Genomic DNA, 18,062 nt, shown 5'->3' with positions numbered 1-18,062 from the left:
CTATTTCCATTTATTATTTTCTATTTTTATTTGAATTATTTTCATTTACTTTTCTTTTTATTCGGGCTATTTCCATTTATTATTTTCTATTTTTATTTGAATTATTTTCATTTATTATTATTCTTTATTTTTATTTGGGCAATTTCTATTTATTATGTTCTATTTTTATTTAGATTTTTTATTTTTTATTTTTATCTGGGTTATTTCAATTTATTTTTATTTTTATTGGGATTTTAATTTTTTATTTTTATTGCGATTATTTTTATTGATTTTTTAATTTGGATTTTTAATTAGGATTATTTTCTTCTAATTATTAATAATTCTAACGATTATTTTTATTGGGATTTTTATTTATTATTATTATTAACAATTTTTATTTGGATTATTTTTACTTATTATTTTTAATGTTATTTGGATTATTTTGATCTGCTTTTATCGGATTATATTTTTAATTGGGATTATTTATTTACATGAGATTTATTTTAATCAGAATTTTTTATTGGAATTCTTTCATTGATGGGAATTGCTTTCAGCAGAATTCTTTTATTGCTGTGATTTCTTTTTAATTTTTTTTTTAATTGTTCTCATTGGAATTCTTTATTGGCATTATTTTACTGGGAATTATTTTAGCAGAATTCTTATTTTTCTAACATTATTTTTTGAGAATGACCTGGGACGGTTTTATTGGAATTATTTTTATTGGAATTATTTTTATTGGGATGGATTTATTGGAATTCTTTTTATTGGGATCGATTTATTGGAATTATTTTTATCGGAATTATTTTTATTGGAATGGTTTTACTGGGATAATTTCAATTGAATTATTTTGATTATTTTTTAATCAGAATTGTTTTAACGGGATTATTTTATCAGAATCATTTCTACCAGGAATGATTTTATAGGAATTACTTTATCAGAATTATTTTTATCGGAATTATTTTTATCTGAATCATTATTTTATCAGAATTATTTTTATTGAGATTGTTTTTATCAGGATTATTTTATCTGAATCATTGTTTTATCTGGGTTATTTCATTTGGATTATTTTATTGGGTTTTTTTAAATTACGTTATTTGGATTATTTTCTTGTGTTTTTTTAAAATTATTTTATTTGGGTTATTTTGTTTGTGTTTTTTTTTATTATTTTAATGGGATTATTTTATTTTTATTGGTTTTTATCGGGATTATTTTATCTGAGTTATTTTATTTAGATTTTTAAAAATGATTTTATTTTGGTTATTTTATTTGGATTATTTTAATGGGATTATTTTACTTGGATTATTTTATTTGAATTATTTTATTTGATTCATTTCAGGGTTTATTTTGGGGGTGGCTTGGGGAATTTTTATTCTATTTTTTAAAAAACGCGAAAAGACAAAAAAAGACGGAAAATTCCCCCCCCAGGGAACCCCAAAAGGGAGAAGGGGGGGGGGGACCCCCAAAAAGCCATTTCGGGGGGGGGGGAGGGGACAGAGACCCCAAATTCGGGGTTTTCCTCCCCAAAACCGCCCCCTTTGCACAGGGACCCCTCCCCAAACCCCAAATCCAAATCCCCAAACCCCAAAAATGCCAAAAAAAACCCCAAAATCCCCAAATTGGGGGGGGTCCCCCCGGCCCCCCCGAGCTGCAGCAATACCGGGGTGCCCCCCCCCCCAACTTTGGGTTTTTTTGACCCCAAAATTCCGATTTTTTTCCTTTTTTTTTGGGGGGGCCCCCCATTTCTGGCCCTGCTGTAGCATTGGGGGGGTGGGGGGGGGCTGACCCCTCCCCCCCCCCCAAAAAATTCGGAATTTGGGGGGGGGGTCGCGCGTTTTTGGGGGGGGAGGGGTCGTGCAGAGCTTTTATTTTTGTACCGGCGGCGGCGGCGCTGAAAATCCCGGGAATTGTGGGGAGGGGGAACCCCGAAATCCCCCAAAAAAACCCCAAAATTTTCGAGGGGGGGGGAGGTGGGGGGCAACCCCACTCCCCGCATCCCACCCCCCAAAATCTGTCACCCCCTTTCTCCCGCCAGCGGCTCCAATAAAGAGGAGAAGGGGCAGAGCCTGGGGGCGTTTTGGGGGTCATTTTGGGGGTCCTGGGGCGATTTTGGGGGGTCCTGGGAGGTTTTTGGGGGGTCCTGGGGGGGGTTTGGGGGGTCCTAGGGGGGTTTTGGGGGTGATTTTGGGGGTTTTGGGTGGTCCTGAGGGTGTTTGGGGGGATTTTAGGGGGTCCTGGGGGCTTTTGAGGGGGATTTTGGGGGGTCCTGGGAGGGTTTTGAGGGGCCCCGAGTGCTGTTTTTGGGTGATGATTTTGGGGTATTCAGGTGATGTTTTTGGGGATTTTTTGGGAGTCCTCGGCGGTTTTGGAACTCCGAGGGATTTTTGGAGCCCCAAGGATTTTGGAACCCACAGGGATTTGGGAACCCCCAGGGATTTTTGGAACCCCCTGGGAATTTTTGAACCCCAAGAATTTGGGAACCCCCAGGGATTTGGGAACCCCCAGGGATTTTTGGAGCCCCAAGGATTTTGGAACCCCCAGGGATTTGGGAACCCCCAGGGATTTTTAGCCCCCAGGGATTTTTGGAGCCCCCTGGGATTTTTGGAGCCCCCAGGGATTTTTGGAGCCCCCAGACCCCTCAGGGTGGCCCGAGTGTGGAAACCCTCCCGTTTATTCAGACTACAGCCGGAGAAATTCCGGAGGAATCCCGGAGAAATTCCCGATCCCGGCACGGGGCCCGGCCCGCGGCTCTCGGTCCGTTCCCGTTCTTCATTCCCGTTCCCGTTCCCGGCGGGATCCCCATCCCGGGGGTGGGGGAGGGAATTCCCGGTGGTGAGGAGGGAATTCTCACCCCCCCACCACCCCCCGCCCCATCCCGGGAATCCGAGCGGTACAAAACCTTCCCCGAGGGGGAAAAAAACCCAAAAAACAACCCCAAAAAAAAAAAAAATCCCCCAAAATTCCAAATTCCCCCTCCGGGTCCTGCACGGAGCGAGGGGGGGGAAGGAGGGGGACCCCCGGGGGGGCGGGGGAGCCCCAGCTGTGGGGATTTTGGTTTTTGCCCGTTTTTGCCCGTTTTTGGGGGGTTTTAGCTGCCGTAGTGCATGGTGTTGGTGGTGATGGACATGGGGGAGGCCATGGAGATGGGGGGGCCGCCCATGGTGAACTGGCTGTTCAGGGGGTAGTGCCCGCTGGAGCCCGCGCCGCTCTGCCCGCCGGACGAGCCTGGGGGGCACAGGGGGGTCAGCGGGGGGCTGGGGGGTCCGGGAGGGGTTTGGGGGGTCCAGGAGGGGTTTTTGGGGGTTTTGGGGGGGTTTTTGGGGTACCTTGCACGATTCCCGTGCTCATGATGGAGCCCATCCGGGAGTGGGTGTGGTTGACGATGCCGGTGTTGGCTGTGGGGGGTGGGGGGCACGGTGAGACCCCCACTCTGATTGTGGGGCCCCCACTTTGATTGTGGGACCCCCACTTTGATTGTGGGACCCCCAAAGTCACTGTGAGACCCCCACTCTGATTGTGGGACCCCCAAAGTCATTGTGGGACCCCCACTCTGATTGTGGGACCCCCACTCTGATTGTGGGGCCCCCAAAGTCATTGTGGGACCCCCACTTTGATTGTGGGGCCCCCAAAGTCATTGTGGGGCCCCCAAAGTCATTATGAGACCCCCACTCTGATTGTGGGGCCCCCAAAGTCATTGTGGGACCCCCACTTTGATTGTGGGGCCCCCAAAGTCATTGTGGGGCCCCCAAAGTCATTATGAGACCCCCACTTTGATTGTGGGACCCCCACTCTAGTTGTGGGACCCCTGCTGTGGCTGTGAGCCCCCCACTGTCATTGTGAGACCCCCAAAGTCATTATGGGACCCCCACTCCCACCCTGAGCCCCTCAATCTTGTTTTGAGCCCCCCACTCCCACCCTGAGCCCCCCAATTCCCCCTCTGAGCCCCCCACTCTCTCTCTGAGCCCCCCCTGAGCCCCCCACTGCCCCCCGAGCCCCCCACTCACCCAGGGGGATCAGGTTGTTGTGCCCCACGTTGGACCCCCCGGCGATGACGCTGCTCAGGTCGTAGGCCGCCGGCATCCCTGCGTGGGGAGAAGGGGGTCAGAGCCCCCCCAGAACCGCGGGGTGACCCCCCCAGACCCCCCCAGAACCCCCCCAGAGCCCCCCAGACCCACCGGCCACGGCCATGCCCGTGCTCATGTTGTAGGTGCTGCCCGTGCTCCACATGTTCTCCGACGGCGACGTGTAGTGGGAGCCGGGGGGCGGCGAGGGGGTCGTGCCCGTGTACCTGGGGGTGGGGAGGGGGCGTCAGGGCTTTTGGGGGGCTGGGGGAGGGCCCCCCAACAAAACCCCGGCTCGGCCCTACCTGAAGAAAGGGTTTTTCAGGTCCAGGAGGTTGGAGGATTTGGAGCCCGTCTGGTCCACCTGGGCCACGATGCTGATGTCGTAGCTCTGTCTGGGGAGGGGGACACAGCCCGTGAGACCCCCGCCCCCCAAAATAAAAACAGCTGGAGGGGCTTGGGACCCCCCAGATGGAGCTGGGGGGCACAGAGACCCCCAAAGCGCGGCCAAAGGGGGTTCTGAGGCACCAAAATGCCCCCAAGGGGTCGTGGTTGACTCCCCCCACCAAAAAATACAGTCCTGGAACTGGGCCAGGGCCCCCCCAGTCCAAACTGGGCCAGGAGCCCCCCCAGTCCAAACTGGGCCGGGAGGAGCCCCCCCAGTCCAAACTGGGCCAGGGGGAGCCCCCCCAGTCCAAACTGGGCCAGGAGCCCCCCCCAGCTCCCGGCCCCGTTCCAGAGGTGCCGAGGGAGCAGCGGATCCGAACCGGGACACGGCCGGGGAGAGGGGGCTTGGGGACCACCCCCGTGCCCCCCAAATCCACCCTGTGCCCCCCAATCCCCCCTCACATCCTCCGTGTACCCCGTCACATCCCCCCAAACCCCCCCAGAGCCCCCAAAACGGCCCAAATTGCCCTAAATCCCCCCCAGAGCTCCCCCAAAATGGCCCTAAATCCCCTAAACACCCCCCAAATCCCCTCTGCTCCCCCAAATCAGCCCCAAATCCCCCCCAAGATGCCCCCCCCCCGCCCAGAACCCCCAAAACGGCCCTAAATCCCCCCAGATTGCCCCCTGGAGCCCCCAAAGTGGCCCTAAATTCACCCCAAACTGCCCCCCAAATCCCCTCTGCTCCCCCAAAATGTCCCCAAATCCCCTAAACACCCCCCAAATCCCCTCTGTTCCCCCAGAATGTCCCCAAATCCTCTCCAAATCCCCTCTGCACCCCCAGAGCTCCCCCAAACCGGCCCTAAATCCCCCTGAAATCCCCTCTGCTCCCCCAAACCAGCCCTAAATGCCCCCCAAACCCCCTCTGCACCCCCAAATCATCCCCAAATCCCCCGTTCACCTCTTGTTGGCGACGAGCAGGCAGGTCCCTGAGAGCGTGTCGCCGGCCTTGGCGAAGAGCGGCGACTGGAACAGGCAGCGCACCTGGTACCAGTGGGTCAGCGGCTCCGTGGGGGCCGTGGAGAGCCACACCGTCATTCTGGGGGGGCACGGGGGGGTCAGGGGGGCCGGACCGACCCCTCCCCACCTTTGGGGAGCCCCCCCCAACACCTACATGGAGCCGATGAAGGCCACGTCAAACCAGAAGGCCAAGCCGTGCACCAGCCCCGAGTGCAGCATGTGGAATTTGAAGGGGATTTCTATCCTGGAGGAGAGAATAATTAGCGGGAGTTAATTACTGGGGGGTGGGCAGAGACCCCCACCCCATCCCACGACCCCCCCAATCCCCCCCGAGGTGGTGCCTCACCTGTGCAAGTCACCCTCCTTGGCTTCCAAGAAGTTCACGGTGTATTTGACGGATTTGGCCATTAAAATCCGGATGTCGAAGGTGTCCTGGGATAAAAAGGGGGGTGGGCTCGGGTGTGGGACCCTCCTGGCTCGACTGAAGCCCCCCAGGACAGCCCCTGGACCCCCAGAAGGACCTCTGGACCCTCAGAACAGCCCCTGGATCCCCAGAATGGCCCCCAGACCCCCAGAACGACCCCAGGACCCCCAGAACAAGCCCTGGACCCCCAGAATGGTCCCTGAAACCCCAGAATGGTCCCAGGACCCCCAGAATTACCCCTGGACCCCCAGAATGGGCCCAGGACCCCCAGAATTACCTCTGGACTCCCAGAATGGGCCCAGGACCCCCAAAACAGCCCCCGGACCCCCAGAACGAGCCCTGGACCCCCAGAACGGCCCCCAGACCCCCAGAATGGTCCCTGGACCCCCAGAGCAGCCCCAGGACCCCCAGAATGGCCCCAGGACCCCCAGAATGGCCCCAGGACCCCCAGAATGGTCCCTGGACCCCCAGAACAGCCCCCAGACCCCCAAAACAGCCCCCGGACCCCCGGGTCCCTCACCACCACCGGCTGCCTGAAGTACTCGTCCACAGCAGCGCCGCGCAGCGCCGAGAGATCGACACCGTGGAAGGAGGGCTGGTACCTGTGGGACAGAAACTGGGAATGGGAACTGGGAATGGGGAACCGGGAATGGGAACTGGGAACGGGGAAATGGGGACGGGGAAATGGGGACGGGGAAATGGGAATGGGAAACTGGGAATGGGAAACTGGGAACAGGGAACTGGGAACGGGAAACTGGGAATGGGGAACGGGGAACTGGGAATGGAGAACTGGGAATGGAGAACTGGGGAACTGGGAATGGAAAACTGGGAATGGGGAACTGGGAATGGGGATGGGAAACGGGGAATGGGAAATGGGGAGTGCGGACAGGAACGGGGATGGGAAACTGGGAACAGGGACGGGCACAGGGACTGGGACTGGGGACTGGCACAGGGACGGGCACAGGGACTGGGGATGGGCACAGGGAATGGGACTGGGAACGGGCACAGGGACTGGCACAGGGACTGGCACAGGGACTGGGAACAGGAATAGGGACGGGCACAGGGACGGGCACAGGGACTGGCACAGGGACTGGCACAGGGACTGGGAACAGGAATAGGGACGGGCACAGGGACGGGCACAGGGACTGGGATGGGCACAGGGACGGGCACAGGGACGGGCACAAGGACTGGGGATGGGCACAGGGAATGGGAACGGGAATGGGGACGGGCACAGGGACCGGGACGTGCCGCCTGACCAGAAGTTGGCCTTGGTGAACTGCTCCATGTAGAGCTGCTCGTCCGTGAAGGGCGCCAGGTGCACGTCGCCGATGGTGGGGAACATGTTCCCTGGGGAAGGGACCAGCTTGGAGCCTGGGGGGTCCCGCGGCTCCCGGGGACCCCCGGGGACCCCCCAGCGGCGCTCACCACTGGGCTTCAGGTACTTCTTGGCGTGCAGGTAGCTCTCGAGCATGCGCTCGTTGAACAGCATGTAGCCCATGGGCTCGGAGATGATGATGTCCACCTGCTCGGGCAGAGACACCTCCTCCACCTTGCCCGGGATCACCACGATCCGCTCCGTCAGGTTGTTGCTCTTCACCAGCACCTGGGAAAGCAGGGGAAAGGAGGAGGGGGGAAAGGAGCAAGAAAGGAGGGGAAAAGAGGGAAGAAAGGAGGGGGAAAGGAGGAAGAAAGCAGGGGAAAAGAGAGAAGAAAGCAGGGGAAAAGAGAGAAGAAAGCAGGGGAAAAGAAGGAAGAAAGCAGGGGAAAAGAGAGAAGAAAGGAGGGGAAAAGGAGGAAGAAAGGAGGGGGAAAAAGGAAGAAAGGAGGGGAAAAGGAGGAAGAAAGGAGGGGAAATGAAGGAAGAAAGGAGGGGAAAAGGAGGAAGAAAGGAGGGGAAAAGGAGGAAGAAAGGAGGGAAAAAGGAGGAAGAAAGGAGGGGAAAAGGAGGAAGAAAGGAGGGGAAAAGGAGGAAGAAAGGAGGGGAAAAGAAGGAAGAAAGGAGGGGGAAAAGAAGGAAGAAAGCAGGGAGAAAGGAGGGGAAAAGGAGGAAGAAAGAAGGGGAAAAGAGGGAAGAAAGGAGGGGAAAAGGAGGAAGAAAGGAGGGGAAAAGAGGGAAGAAAGGAGGGGAAAAGGAGGAAGAAGGGAGGGGAAAAGAAGAAGGGGAAAAGGGGATGGGGTTGTCAGTGTTCAGGAGCACAAATAATCACAGGATATGACTCTATGCAGGTTGTTTTATTGAGAGCTCTGGGAATCAGGGCTGCAGACCCAAATCTGACTGTGACACGGCTTTCGAGCTGAACGTATTTGATATTCTATCCCTATAGAACTTACATATTAATTATTAAACTTATATTGTTCTATTGTATACATGGGCTTTATTCAAGCACGAGTATCTCGTGATCTTTCTCAAGCCCCTGACCACAGTTTCTCATGATTATTCTCACGACTAAACAGCAATTATATTCAATTACTAAACAATCATCACATCTAACAATTATATCATTTATCATCTACTGGCTACACAGGTGCAGTTCTACCAAGTACAAGGCCTTCACGTACCCAGGGTATTTTCCCAAGGCCTACTAAGGTCAATTTTCCTTCTAACCCCAAATCCCCACGATTTTAAACCCTTTTTGCTGCGGGTCAGGCTCACCTCGGCGTGCTGGGCCATGGTGCTGGCCTCCACCGCGTAGATCTTGCGCGCCCCGGCCTGCGCCGCGAAGAAGGAGAGGATCCCCGAGCCGCAGCCCACGTCCAGCACGATCTGGGGAAGGGTTGGGGGCAGCTGGGACCCTCCAGGAGCCCCCCAGGCCCGGATCCCAGCGGATCCCAGCGGATCCCAGCGGATCAGGGCGGCCAAAACCGCGCCGAGCCCGCGTTTGGTCCTGTGTTTGATCCCGCGTTTGATCTTGTGTTTGATCCCATGTTTGATCCCGTGTTTGAGCCCACATTTGAGCCCAGGTTTGATCTTGTGTTTGATCCTGCATTTAATCCCATGTTTGATCCTGGTTTTGATCTGTTTGATGCCATTTTTGATCCGTGTTTGATCCCGCGTTTGATCCTACATCAGATCCTGCATTTGATCCCGTGTGCAATCCTCCATTTGATCCCGTGTTTGATGTATGAGCCCATATTTGATCCTGCATTTGACCCCATTTTTAATCCCATGTTCGATCCCGTTTTTGATCTTGTATTTGATCCTGTTTGATCCTGCATTTGATCCCACTTTTGATCCTGTGTTCGATCCCACGTTTGATCCTGCATTTGACCCTGTGCTTTATCCCATATTTGATCCTGCATTTGATCCCATTTTTGATCCTGTTTTTGATCCTCTCTTCGATCCTGATTTTGATCTCTTTGATCCCATTTTTGACCCCATGTTTGATCCCACGTTTGATCTGCATTTGATCCCATTTTTGATCCGTGTTTGATCCCATTTTTGATCCACGTTTGATCCTGTGTTTGATGCCACATTTGATCCTGCATTTGATCCTGTGTTTTATCCCATATTTGATCCTGTGTTTTATCCCATATTTGATCCCCTGTTCGATCCCGGTTTTGATCTGTGTTTGATCCCATCTTTGATCCGTGTTTGATCCCATCTTTGATCCCACATTTTAACGTGGGAACGGCAGCAGCGGGGCTGGCCCACACCCCTGGCCAGCTGTGCTCCCCAAGGATGGGGAAAACAACCCAATTTCCAGCTCTGGGATAAAGCTGTGCTGCTGGAGCTGGAGCCAAACCCCAAAATCTGGCTGGTCTGTCCCAAAAGTGAGCCAGGCTTCCCAAAAAACAGGGCAGGTTCTCCAAAAGGCGAGACGGGATTCCCACCTGAATCCAAGCTAGATCCTGACGAAAACCCAGCCAGATTCCTCAAAAACGCAGACAGATTCCCCCTAAAACCCAGCCAGATTCCCCCAAAACCCAGCCAGATTCCCCCAAAACCCAGCCAAGTATCCCCAGACCCCCACCAAAACCCAAGCCACGCTTCCCCCCTCAAACCAGTCATGACAAAAACCCGGTCAGACCCCCCAAAAGACACCGGGTTCCCCCCAAAACGAGCTGAACCCCCCGAAAAGCAGCAGACCTTGTCCTTGAAGTCGCTGTGGTTCTGCAGGATCGCCCGCTGGTACGTCCCCGTGCGCACGTAATCCTGCATCATGTTCTGCTGCTGCGACAGGTACCCGTAGAACTGCCAGACACACGGACAGCCCGTCACCCCGGGGTCCTGGCTGGGTGTTCCCCCAGAAACCCGCCAGATTCCCCCCAAAACCCAGCCAGATTCCCCCCAAAACCCAGCCAGGTATCCCCCCCAAACCCAGCCAGGTATCCCCCCCAAACCCAGCCAGATTCCCCCCAAAACCCAGCCAGGTATCCCCCCAAAACCCCGCCAGATTCTCCCCCCAAACCCAGCCAGATTCCCCCCAAACCCAGACAGGTATCCCCCCAAAACCCAGCCAGGTATCCCCCCCAAACCCAGCCAGATTCCCCCCCAAAACCCGCCAGATTCCCCCCCAAAACCTGCCAGATTCTCCCCCCAAACACAGCCAGATCTCCCCAAACCCAGCCAGATTCTCCCCCCAAAACCCAGCCACATTCTCCCCCCAAAACCCGCCAGATTCCCCCCAAAACCCAGCCAGGTATCCCCCCAAAACCCAGCCAGGTATCCCCCCCAAACCCAGCCAGATTCCCCCCCAAACCCAGCCAGGTAACCCCCCAAAACCCAGCCAGGTAACCCCCCCAAAACCCAGCCAGGTATCCCCCCAAAACCCCGCCAGATTCTCCTCCAAATCCAGCCAGATTCCCCCCAAAACCCAGCCAGATTTCCCCCAAAACCCAGCCAGATTCCCCCCAAACCCTGCCAGAATCTCCCCCCAGCACCGGGAATCCCCCCCCAGCACCGGGAATCCCCCCCCAGCACCGGGAATGCCCCCCCAGCACCGGGAATCCCCCCCCAGCACCGGGAATGCCCCCCCAGCACCGGGAACCCCCACCTGGAAGTACTGCACGGCCGAGGACTCCTCGGTGCGCTCACTGAACACCGAGCGCTCCGTGTTGTGTCCCCGGCAGTTCTTCAGGATGTTGTAAAAAGAGCAGAAATCTGGGGGGGAAAACCCAACAAAAAAAGGGGTGTTGGGGGTTATTGGGGGGTCCCCGGGGAGCCGGGGGGGATGCAGGGGGGCTGCGCACCGGTGGGGGTCCCGAATTGCAGCAGCACGCTGTTGCAGCCCAGGGTGATGATGAAGGATTGCTTCCCCACCCGGCTGCACTCGGTCTCGCGGGACACGGAGCACTTGAACACGCAGACATCCTCGTCTGGGGGGAAAAATGGGGATTTGGGGGGGAAAATGGGGATGGAGGGGGAAAAATGGGGATGGAGGGGGGAAAAATGGGAATGGCGGGGGAAAATGGGGGGAAAATGGGAATGGAGGGGGAAAAAAGGGGAATGGAGGGGGAAAAAAGGGGGGAAAATGGGAATGGAGGGGGGAAAATGGGAATGGCGGGGAAAATGGGGGGAAAAATGGGAATGGAGGGGGAAAAAAGGGGGGAAAATGGGAATGGAGGGGGAAAATGGGGATGGAGGGGGAAAAAAGGGGAGAAAATGGGAATGGAGGGGGGAAAATGGGGGGAAAATGGGAATGGAGGGGGGAAAAAGGGGAATTGGCGGGGAAAATGGGGGGAAAATAGGAATGGAGGGGGGAAAAAAGGGGGGAAAATGGGAATGGAGGGGGGAAGAAAGAGGGAATTGGGGGGAAAAACAGGAAAGAGGGGAAAAATGGGAATGGAGGGGGAAAAATAGGTAATTGGGGGGGAAACAGGAATGGGGAGGGAAAACAGGGAATGGAAGGGAAAAAGCGGGAATGAGGGAAGGGGAACACCGGGAATGGGGAGGGGGAAGGGAGAACGGGGCGGGCACGGAGGGAAAATGAGGTGGAATGAAAGGAAAGAGGGAGAGGACACAGAGAAAAGCGAGGTGAGCGCCAGGCCAGGCCCCCGCCCGGTCCCGGTTCCGAACCCTCCCAACAGAGCGGGATAAAGCACAATTAACCTAATTAACCTCTAATTACAGCGCGGGGGGCGGGGGGGCTCCTAAAGCACGGCCCGGCGGGGGGGGGGCAGCCGGAATTCCCGTCAGAAATGAGGATTTGGGGTCAGGGAAGAGGATGGAGGGGCTGGGATCGCCCCAGGAGTTGGGAAGTGCCCCGGGAATCAGCCCCGTTCCCCCGGAACCGCCCCGGGCACCGGGAACCATCCCGGGAGGCACCCCCGGAGCTCCCGGCCGCTCTCACGCCGGAAAAACCGACCCAGCCGCTTCCCAAAAAAAAAAAAAAAAATTCAAAAATCCCGGTTTTCACCCCCCCAACCCCCGGGGGTCCTTCCCACGCCGCGGGAAGTTGCGGGAGGGACCGGGAGCGGCGGGTTTCCACCGGGAACACCGGAGCGGGAGCCCCGGCGGCCGCGGCTCTTTGTGGGCGATGAAAGGACCGGCAGATGCTCCGCCCGGACCACCCGGAGCCCCCCGGCCCGGCACACAAAGGCAGCTCCGAACGGCGGCCGCAGGCTCCGGGGCAGCTCCGGTTCTCCCGGCACCGGGAGGAGCCGCGGGCTCGGCGCCGTGCCTCAGTTTCCCTCCCCCCTTCCCCCCAAAAGCATCGGTGTCAAACCGGCGGAGCCGCGCGTTAATTATTGCCGCCCGTTCATTATTCCCGCCGGTGAATTAATTATTCCCGCCGGTTAACGAGCGCCCCGTTAGCACCGATGGAGGGGGCCGGGGTTCGCCCCCCAGCACCCCCCGGTAGCCGCGGGAGTCCCGGCGGGCGCCGAGTTCGGGGGGGAGAAATAAAGAAAAAAAAGCCCCAAAGCGGGGGAAGAGCCGGGACCGTGTCACAGACAAAGAGCGGAGCCGGTGCCGCCGCCGCCTCCCGTGCCCCGGAACCGGGAGGGGGTGGGGGGGATACCGGGAAGGTCACGGAATTGGGGCCGTTTCGGGTAAAAGCGGGCAGGAGCGGGGGGGGATGGGAATCAACTTTCTGCAGCCTCCGGGAAACGGGAACGGGGACGGGGATGAGAACGGGAACGGGAACGGGGACACGGACGGGGACACGGGGAACCGGGACCCCCCCCCATCCCGAGCTGCCCCCGAGCCCCCGGTGGGGCCGAGACCCCCCGAAGCTGAGGGACACTTAAAGCCCCCCCAAACCCCTCTCCGGACCCCCCCCAAAGCCAGCCCGGCCCCCCAAGTCCTGAACCCCCGAACCCCCCCCAGCCCCCAACCCACCCCCCCAGACCCCCCCAGCCCCGACCCCCCCATCCCCACGGACCCCTCAGGGACCCCCCCCGCTCCCCACAGCTCCTCCCCGACCCCCCCCATCCCCAGAGACCCCTCGGGGCCTCCTCAGGGCCCCTCCCCCATCCCCTCAGAGCCCCTCACGCCTTCCCCCGCCCCGCTCGGGGCCCCCTCCCGCGCGCACTCACGGCCGTAGAGGGCGATGGCGGCGCTGTCGGGGCCGGTGCGGACCTCGAGGCGCAGCGGCTGCTGCTCCTGGTGCCGCTGGATCTCCCCGTTCGCGTCCCCGACCGTGAGGAGCCGCACGCCGGGGAACACCGACACCGCGGCCATCTTGGACCGCGCCGCGCCCCGCCCACCCGGGGCCCCGCCCCCTGCCCCGGTCGGGCCCCGCCCACCGCGACCGGGACACGCCCACCGCGACCGGGACACGCCCACCGCAAACCGGGACACGCCCACCCGACCCGGGCCCCGCCCACCCGACCCGGGCCCCGCCCACCGCGACCGGGACACGCCCGCCGCAATGGCCACGCCCACAAAGGAGGCCGCGGGCGGGGCTGCTGCGCCCCCTGGCGGGCGGGAGGGCAACGGGACACCGGGACACCGGGAACGGGAACGGGGCACCGGGAAAGGGAGACCGGGAATGGGAACGGGACACCGGGAATGGGAACGGGGCACCGGGAATGGGAACGGGACACCGGGAACGGGAACGGGACACCGGGAATGGGAACGGGGCACCGGGAACGGGAGACCGGGAATGGGAACGGGGCACCGGGAACGGGAGACCGGGAATGGGAACGGGGCACCGGGAACGGGGCACCGGGAATGGGAGACCGGGACACGGGGACACCGGGAATGGGAACGGAGCACCGGGAATGGGAACGGGGCACCGGGAATGGGAGACCGGGAATGGGAACGGGGCACCGGGAACGGGAACGGGGCACCGGGAATGGGGCACCGGGAATGGGAATGGGGCACCGGGAATGGGAACGGGGCACCGGGAACGGGGCAAAGGGAATGGGAACGGGGCACCGGGAATGGGAGACCGGGAATGGGAACGGGGCACCGGGAATGGGAACGGGGCACCGGGAATGGGAGACCGGGAATGGGAACGGGGCACCGGGAACGGGAGACCGGGAAAGGGAACGGGGCAAAGGGAATGGGAGACTGGGAATGGGAGCGGGGCACCGGGAACGGGGCAAAGGGATGGGGGAAATGGGAACGGACCACCGGGACCGTGACACCGGGAATGGGAACGGGACACCGGGACACCGGGACGGGGAACAGGGCACCGGTACCGGTACACCGGGAAGGCGGCGGCGCTGGAGACGAACACCTTTATTGGCACCGGCGAGTCCGGTGGAGCCCCGGCAGCACCGGAGGCAGCGGGATCCTCCCGGAGGGCTCCCGGTAACCGGACCCAGGGCCAGCCTCGATCCGTGGGAACGCCGGGAGGCGCCCCCGGCTCCGTGTCCTCACCGGGAAGGAGGAGGGGGCAACCGGGAGCCCCGGGACCCCTCACCGGGACAGCGGCGTCGGCGCGGGGGCCAGGGGGAGGCTCTGCCGGGACGGGAGGGACGCGGGTGTGGATTTTGGGGGGACACGCGGGGGCTGGAGGGGGCTGCGGTGGGTTTGGGGGGCACGGGGGGTCCCGCCTTACCGGGGCCGGTACCGTGGGGCTCTGTCCACGCCGCCGCCGGAGGCCTGTGAGGACAGAACCGGTGGCACCGGGGGCCAGGATACCCCAGCAGGGCGGGGTGGGGGACCCTGGGCGCTGAACCCCCGAAATTCCCGGTTCTGAACCCCCGGAATTCCCGCTTCTCAATCCCCGGCATTCCCGGTTCCGAGCCCTCCCACCTCGCCAGCCCACGGCCGCAGCCCCGAGCAGCAGCAGCAGCCCCGGGACGGCGGCACCGACCGAGACCGGGACGAGCCAGGAAGGATCTGGAAGGGAGAGAGAGCGGGAATCACCGGGATCCGGTACCGGGATCCGGTACCGGGATCGGGAACCGGGATCCGGCACCGGGACCGTGACAGGTGTCAGCCCGGGGCGGTGCCGGTACCGTTCTGCGGGATCCCGGTACCGTTTTGCGGGATCCCGGTGCCGTTCCACGGGGTCCCGGTGCCGTTCTGCGGGGTCCCGGTGCCGGTGCTCGGTTCGCACTCGGCATCGCCCAAATCTGGGGAGAAAAACCCCCGGATTGGGCTCGGGGGCAGCCCCGGGATGTGGGACGGGGACTCCCCCCCGGTTCCCCGGTTCCCCGGCACCCACCGGAGCCGCCGGTGGCGGGGCTGGGCTCAGACTCCAGCCAGGCGCTGCCGTTGTGGCTCCGGTACCGGCAGCGGAGGCAGCGGGCGGCTCCGGGCACGGAGAACTCGACCCAGTGGCGGTCGGGAGCGGCGGGGACGCTCCGCACCGGGACCGGCGGGACCCCCCGGAGCAGCTCGAAGGTGCTGCCGGTGAAGCGCCGCGGGGCCAGGCAGCGGATCCGGGCCGGAGCCGCCTCCGGGGGCAACCGGAGCAGCAGCGGCGGCGGGAGGAGCCTGGGGGCGGCGGGACCGGGATCCCGGCGGGAATCCCGGCGGGAATCACCGAAATCCCGGCGGGAATCACCGAAATCCCGGCGGGAATCCCGGGGGGAATCACCGAAATCCCGGCGGGAATCCCCGCTGGGATCGTGCCCGGTCTGGCTCCAGCACGAGGCAAAAGCCGCAACCACGAGGAGCAGAAATTCCAACCTCATCTTCATCCCCATCCTCATCCTCACCCTCCTGCACCGGGAGCTCCCCGGGATCCGCCGGGCTCGGGGCTCGGGGCTCGGGGCTCGGGGCTCGGGGCTCGGGGCTCGGGGCTCGGGAAGGAAGCGGCGCCTCGGCCGCAGGAAATGGAAATGGGAGTTTCTGCCCGTTGCGCAAAAATGGGGTTTTTGTACCCAAAACTCTGAGCTCGGGGAGGGGAAACGCGGCTGCTCCGGGCTGGGAAAGAGATTTCCGTGAAATCCCGGAAAAATCGGCCCGAGAGTCGCGGGGAGGGGATGGACGAGGGAGTCTGGAGCCAAAATCTGCCCCTGGGACCCAAAATCTGCCCCTGGGACCCAAAATCTGCTCCATATATCCAAAATCTGCTCCAGACACCCAAAATCTGCCACTGGGACCCAAAATCTGGCCCTTGGAGCCCAAAATCTGCCCCATGGCCCTCAGATCTTCTCCAGACACCCAAAATCTGCTCCATATACCCAAAATCTGCTCCATATATCCAAAATCTGCTCCACACACCCAAAATCTGACCCTTGGAGCCCAAAATCTGCTCCAGACACCCAAAATCTGCCCCAGACACCCAAAATCTGGCCCTTGGAGCCAAAATCTGCCTCATGGCCCTCAGATCTGCCCCAGACACCCCAAATCTGCCTCAAATTCCCCCAAATCTGCCCTAAAATGCCTCAAGTCTGCCTCAGCCCTGAGGTCTGCCCCCAGATCTCCAAATCTGTCCCCATTTTCCCTTCCAGGACCCCAAATTCCCCCAAATCTGATCCAAATTTCCCTAAATTTGCCCCAAATCCCCCCGGGCCCCGCGCGGTGCATTGTGGGAGTCCCGCTCCGCCAGAGGGCGCTCGCGAGCCGCGGGGGGCGGGCCCAAGCTGGAACGGACCAATCAGAGCTCAGGACGGCGGGAGGGAGCAGCCAATGAGCGCGGAGGACCCGGCGCGCGCAAACGGAATTTTGGGGATTTTTTTACCCATTTTTCACCGTTTTTTCACCGATTTTTCACCGTTCCGCACGGAATCCCCCGGGGAACGGCAGCGGCCGCGCCGCCAGACCCCCCCAGCCCCAGGAACTGCACAGACCTCAGGCGGTTTTGGGATTTTTTTTTTTTTTCCCTTTATTCGGAATTTTTTTTTGCCGGTTTTTAGTTCATTAATGGGACGCGGAGCGGAGGCACTTCGGGGGGATCCCCCCAAAACCGCCCCCGGCTCGTTAATGGATTAATTGGCCCCCCCCGAGCCGGGGGGTCGTTAAGGCACCGGGGCCGGGGGGGGGGGGGGTTGGAAAAATCCACATTTATTGCTGGGCCGCGGTTTCTGGCTTTTTTTTACCTTTTTTTTTTCTTTCTTTTTTTTTTCTTTTTTCTTTTTTTTTTTTTTGTATTTTTAAATTTTTTTTTTCTTTTTCCCCTTTTTTTTTTTCAATTTTTTTTTTTTTTTTTATACAATTAATACAAGTCCGTAAAAATATTTACAACCTCGGCTCCCGGCGGAGCGGGATCGGGAACGCGGCGGTGGGGGAGAGGTCGCAGCTTCCTCCCCTTTCCCCTCCTCCTCCTCCTCCTCCTCCTCCTCTCCCGGGGCAATTCCCGAGATGAAATTCCTGAGGTTCTCAGGGAATTTGGGATCATTGGTGAATCCCTCTGGGAATTCCAGTGTTTGCCCCAGCCCTAGAAACCCCCGAGTTCTTTAAAAAAAAACCAAAAAACCAAAAAAAAGGAACAAAAAAACCCCCAAAAAACCGCAAAAAAACCTAAAAAAACCCCCAAAAACAACAAAAAAAAAAAAAAAAAGAAAAAAAAAAAAAAAAAAACAACAAAAAAACCCCCAAACCCAAGGCCTGGGAGTGGGCGGGGGCGGTTTTGGGGCAGAATCCCGGGAATTCGGGAATTCGGGAAGAAGAGGAGGAGGAGGAGGAGGAGGAGGAGGAGGGGGAGGAAGGCCCGGGCCTCCCCCTCGGGAATTCTGACAAAGTGCAAAGTTCCCCCCCTGCCCCCGCCCCAAAATCCGGTACCGGGGGGCACCGGGGGGGCACCGGGGGGGCACCGGAGCTGCCGGGATCAGCTGCTGGGACCTGCCCGGGAGCTGCCCCCGCCGGGATCCGGGATCGGGATCCAGGATCAGCCCCAGGATTCGGGATCAGCCCC

General features: G+C 58.5%; 2 protein-coding genes across 3 annotated transcripts; both read right to left on the bottom strand.

The window, feature by feature from the left end:
- Positions 1-2,629: 2,629 nt before the first annotated feature.
- On the bottom strand, positions 2,630-13,536 carry CARM1 (coactivator associated arginine methyltransferase 1). The gene is made up of 16 exons (XM_032745610.3): positions 13,342-13,536; positions 11,056-11,181; positions 10,860-10,966; positions 9,953-10,057; positions 8,519-8,629; positions 7,291-7,468; positions 7,122-7,212; positions 6,386-6,467; positions 5,788-5,873; positions 5,596-5,685; positions 5,383-5,520; positions 4,343-4,432; positions 4,152-4,264; positions 3,981-4,058; positions 3,303-3,371; positions 2,630-3,201 (listed from the first exon to the last, which is right to left on the bottom strand). The coding sequence occupies exons 1-16, from the start codon at positions 13,484-13,486 to the stop codon at positions 3,065-3,067; spliced, it is 1,746 nt and encodes a 581-aa protein (XP_032601501.1). The 5' UTR covers positions 13,487-13,536; the 3' UTR covers positions 2,630-3,064.
- Positions 13,537-14,476: 940 nt separating this feature from the next.
- On the bottom strand, positions 14,477-18,062 carry LOC115491799 (uncharacterized). 2 transcript variants are annotated; one of them, XM_030260242.4, is made up of 5 exons: positions 15,426-18,062; positions 15,217-15,333; positions 15,011-15,097; positions 14,814-14,857; positions 14,477-14,713 (listed from the first exon to the last, which is right to left on the bottom strand). In XM_030260242.4, exons 1-5 carry the CDS (start codon positions 15,913-15,915, stop codon positions 14,672-14,674), a joined length of 780 nt encoding a protein of 259 aa, XP_030116102.4. In that variant the 5' UTR covers positions 15,916-18,062; the 3' UTR covers positions 14,477-14,671. The 2 variants fall into 2 exon arrangements, with proteins under 2 accessions (XP_030116102.4, XP_041567767.2); XM_041711833.2 differs by having other exon boundaries at positions 15,238-15,333.

Source organism: Taeniopygia guttata, chromosome 30 (assembly GCF_048771995.1).
Source record: "Taeniopygia guttata chromosome 30, bTaeGut7.mat, whole genome shotgun sequence".
Lineage (NCBI taxonomy): Eukaryota > Metazoa > Chordata > Aves > Passeriformes > Estrildidae > Taeniopygia > Taeniopygia guttata.
The sequence above is the reverse complement of the archived record's forward strand: the minus strand, read 5'-3'. Positions and strand labels throughout refer to the sequence as shown.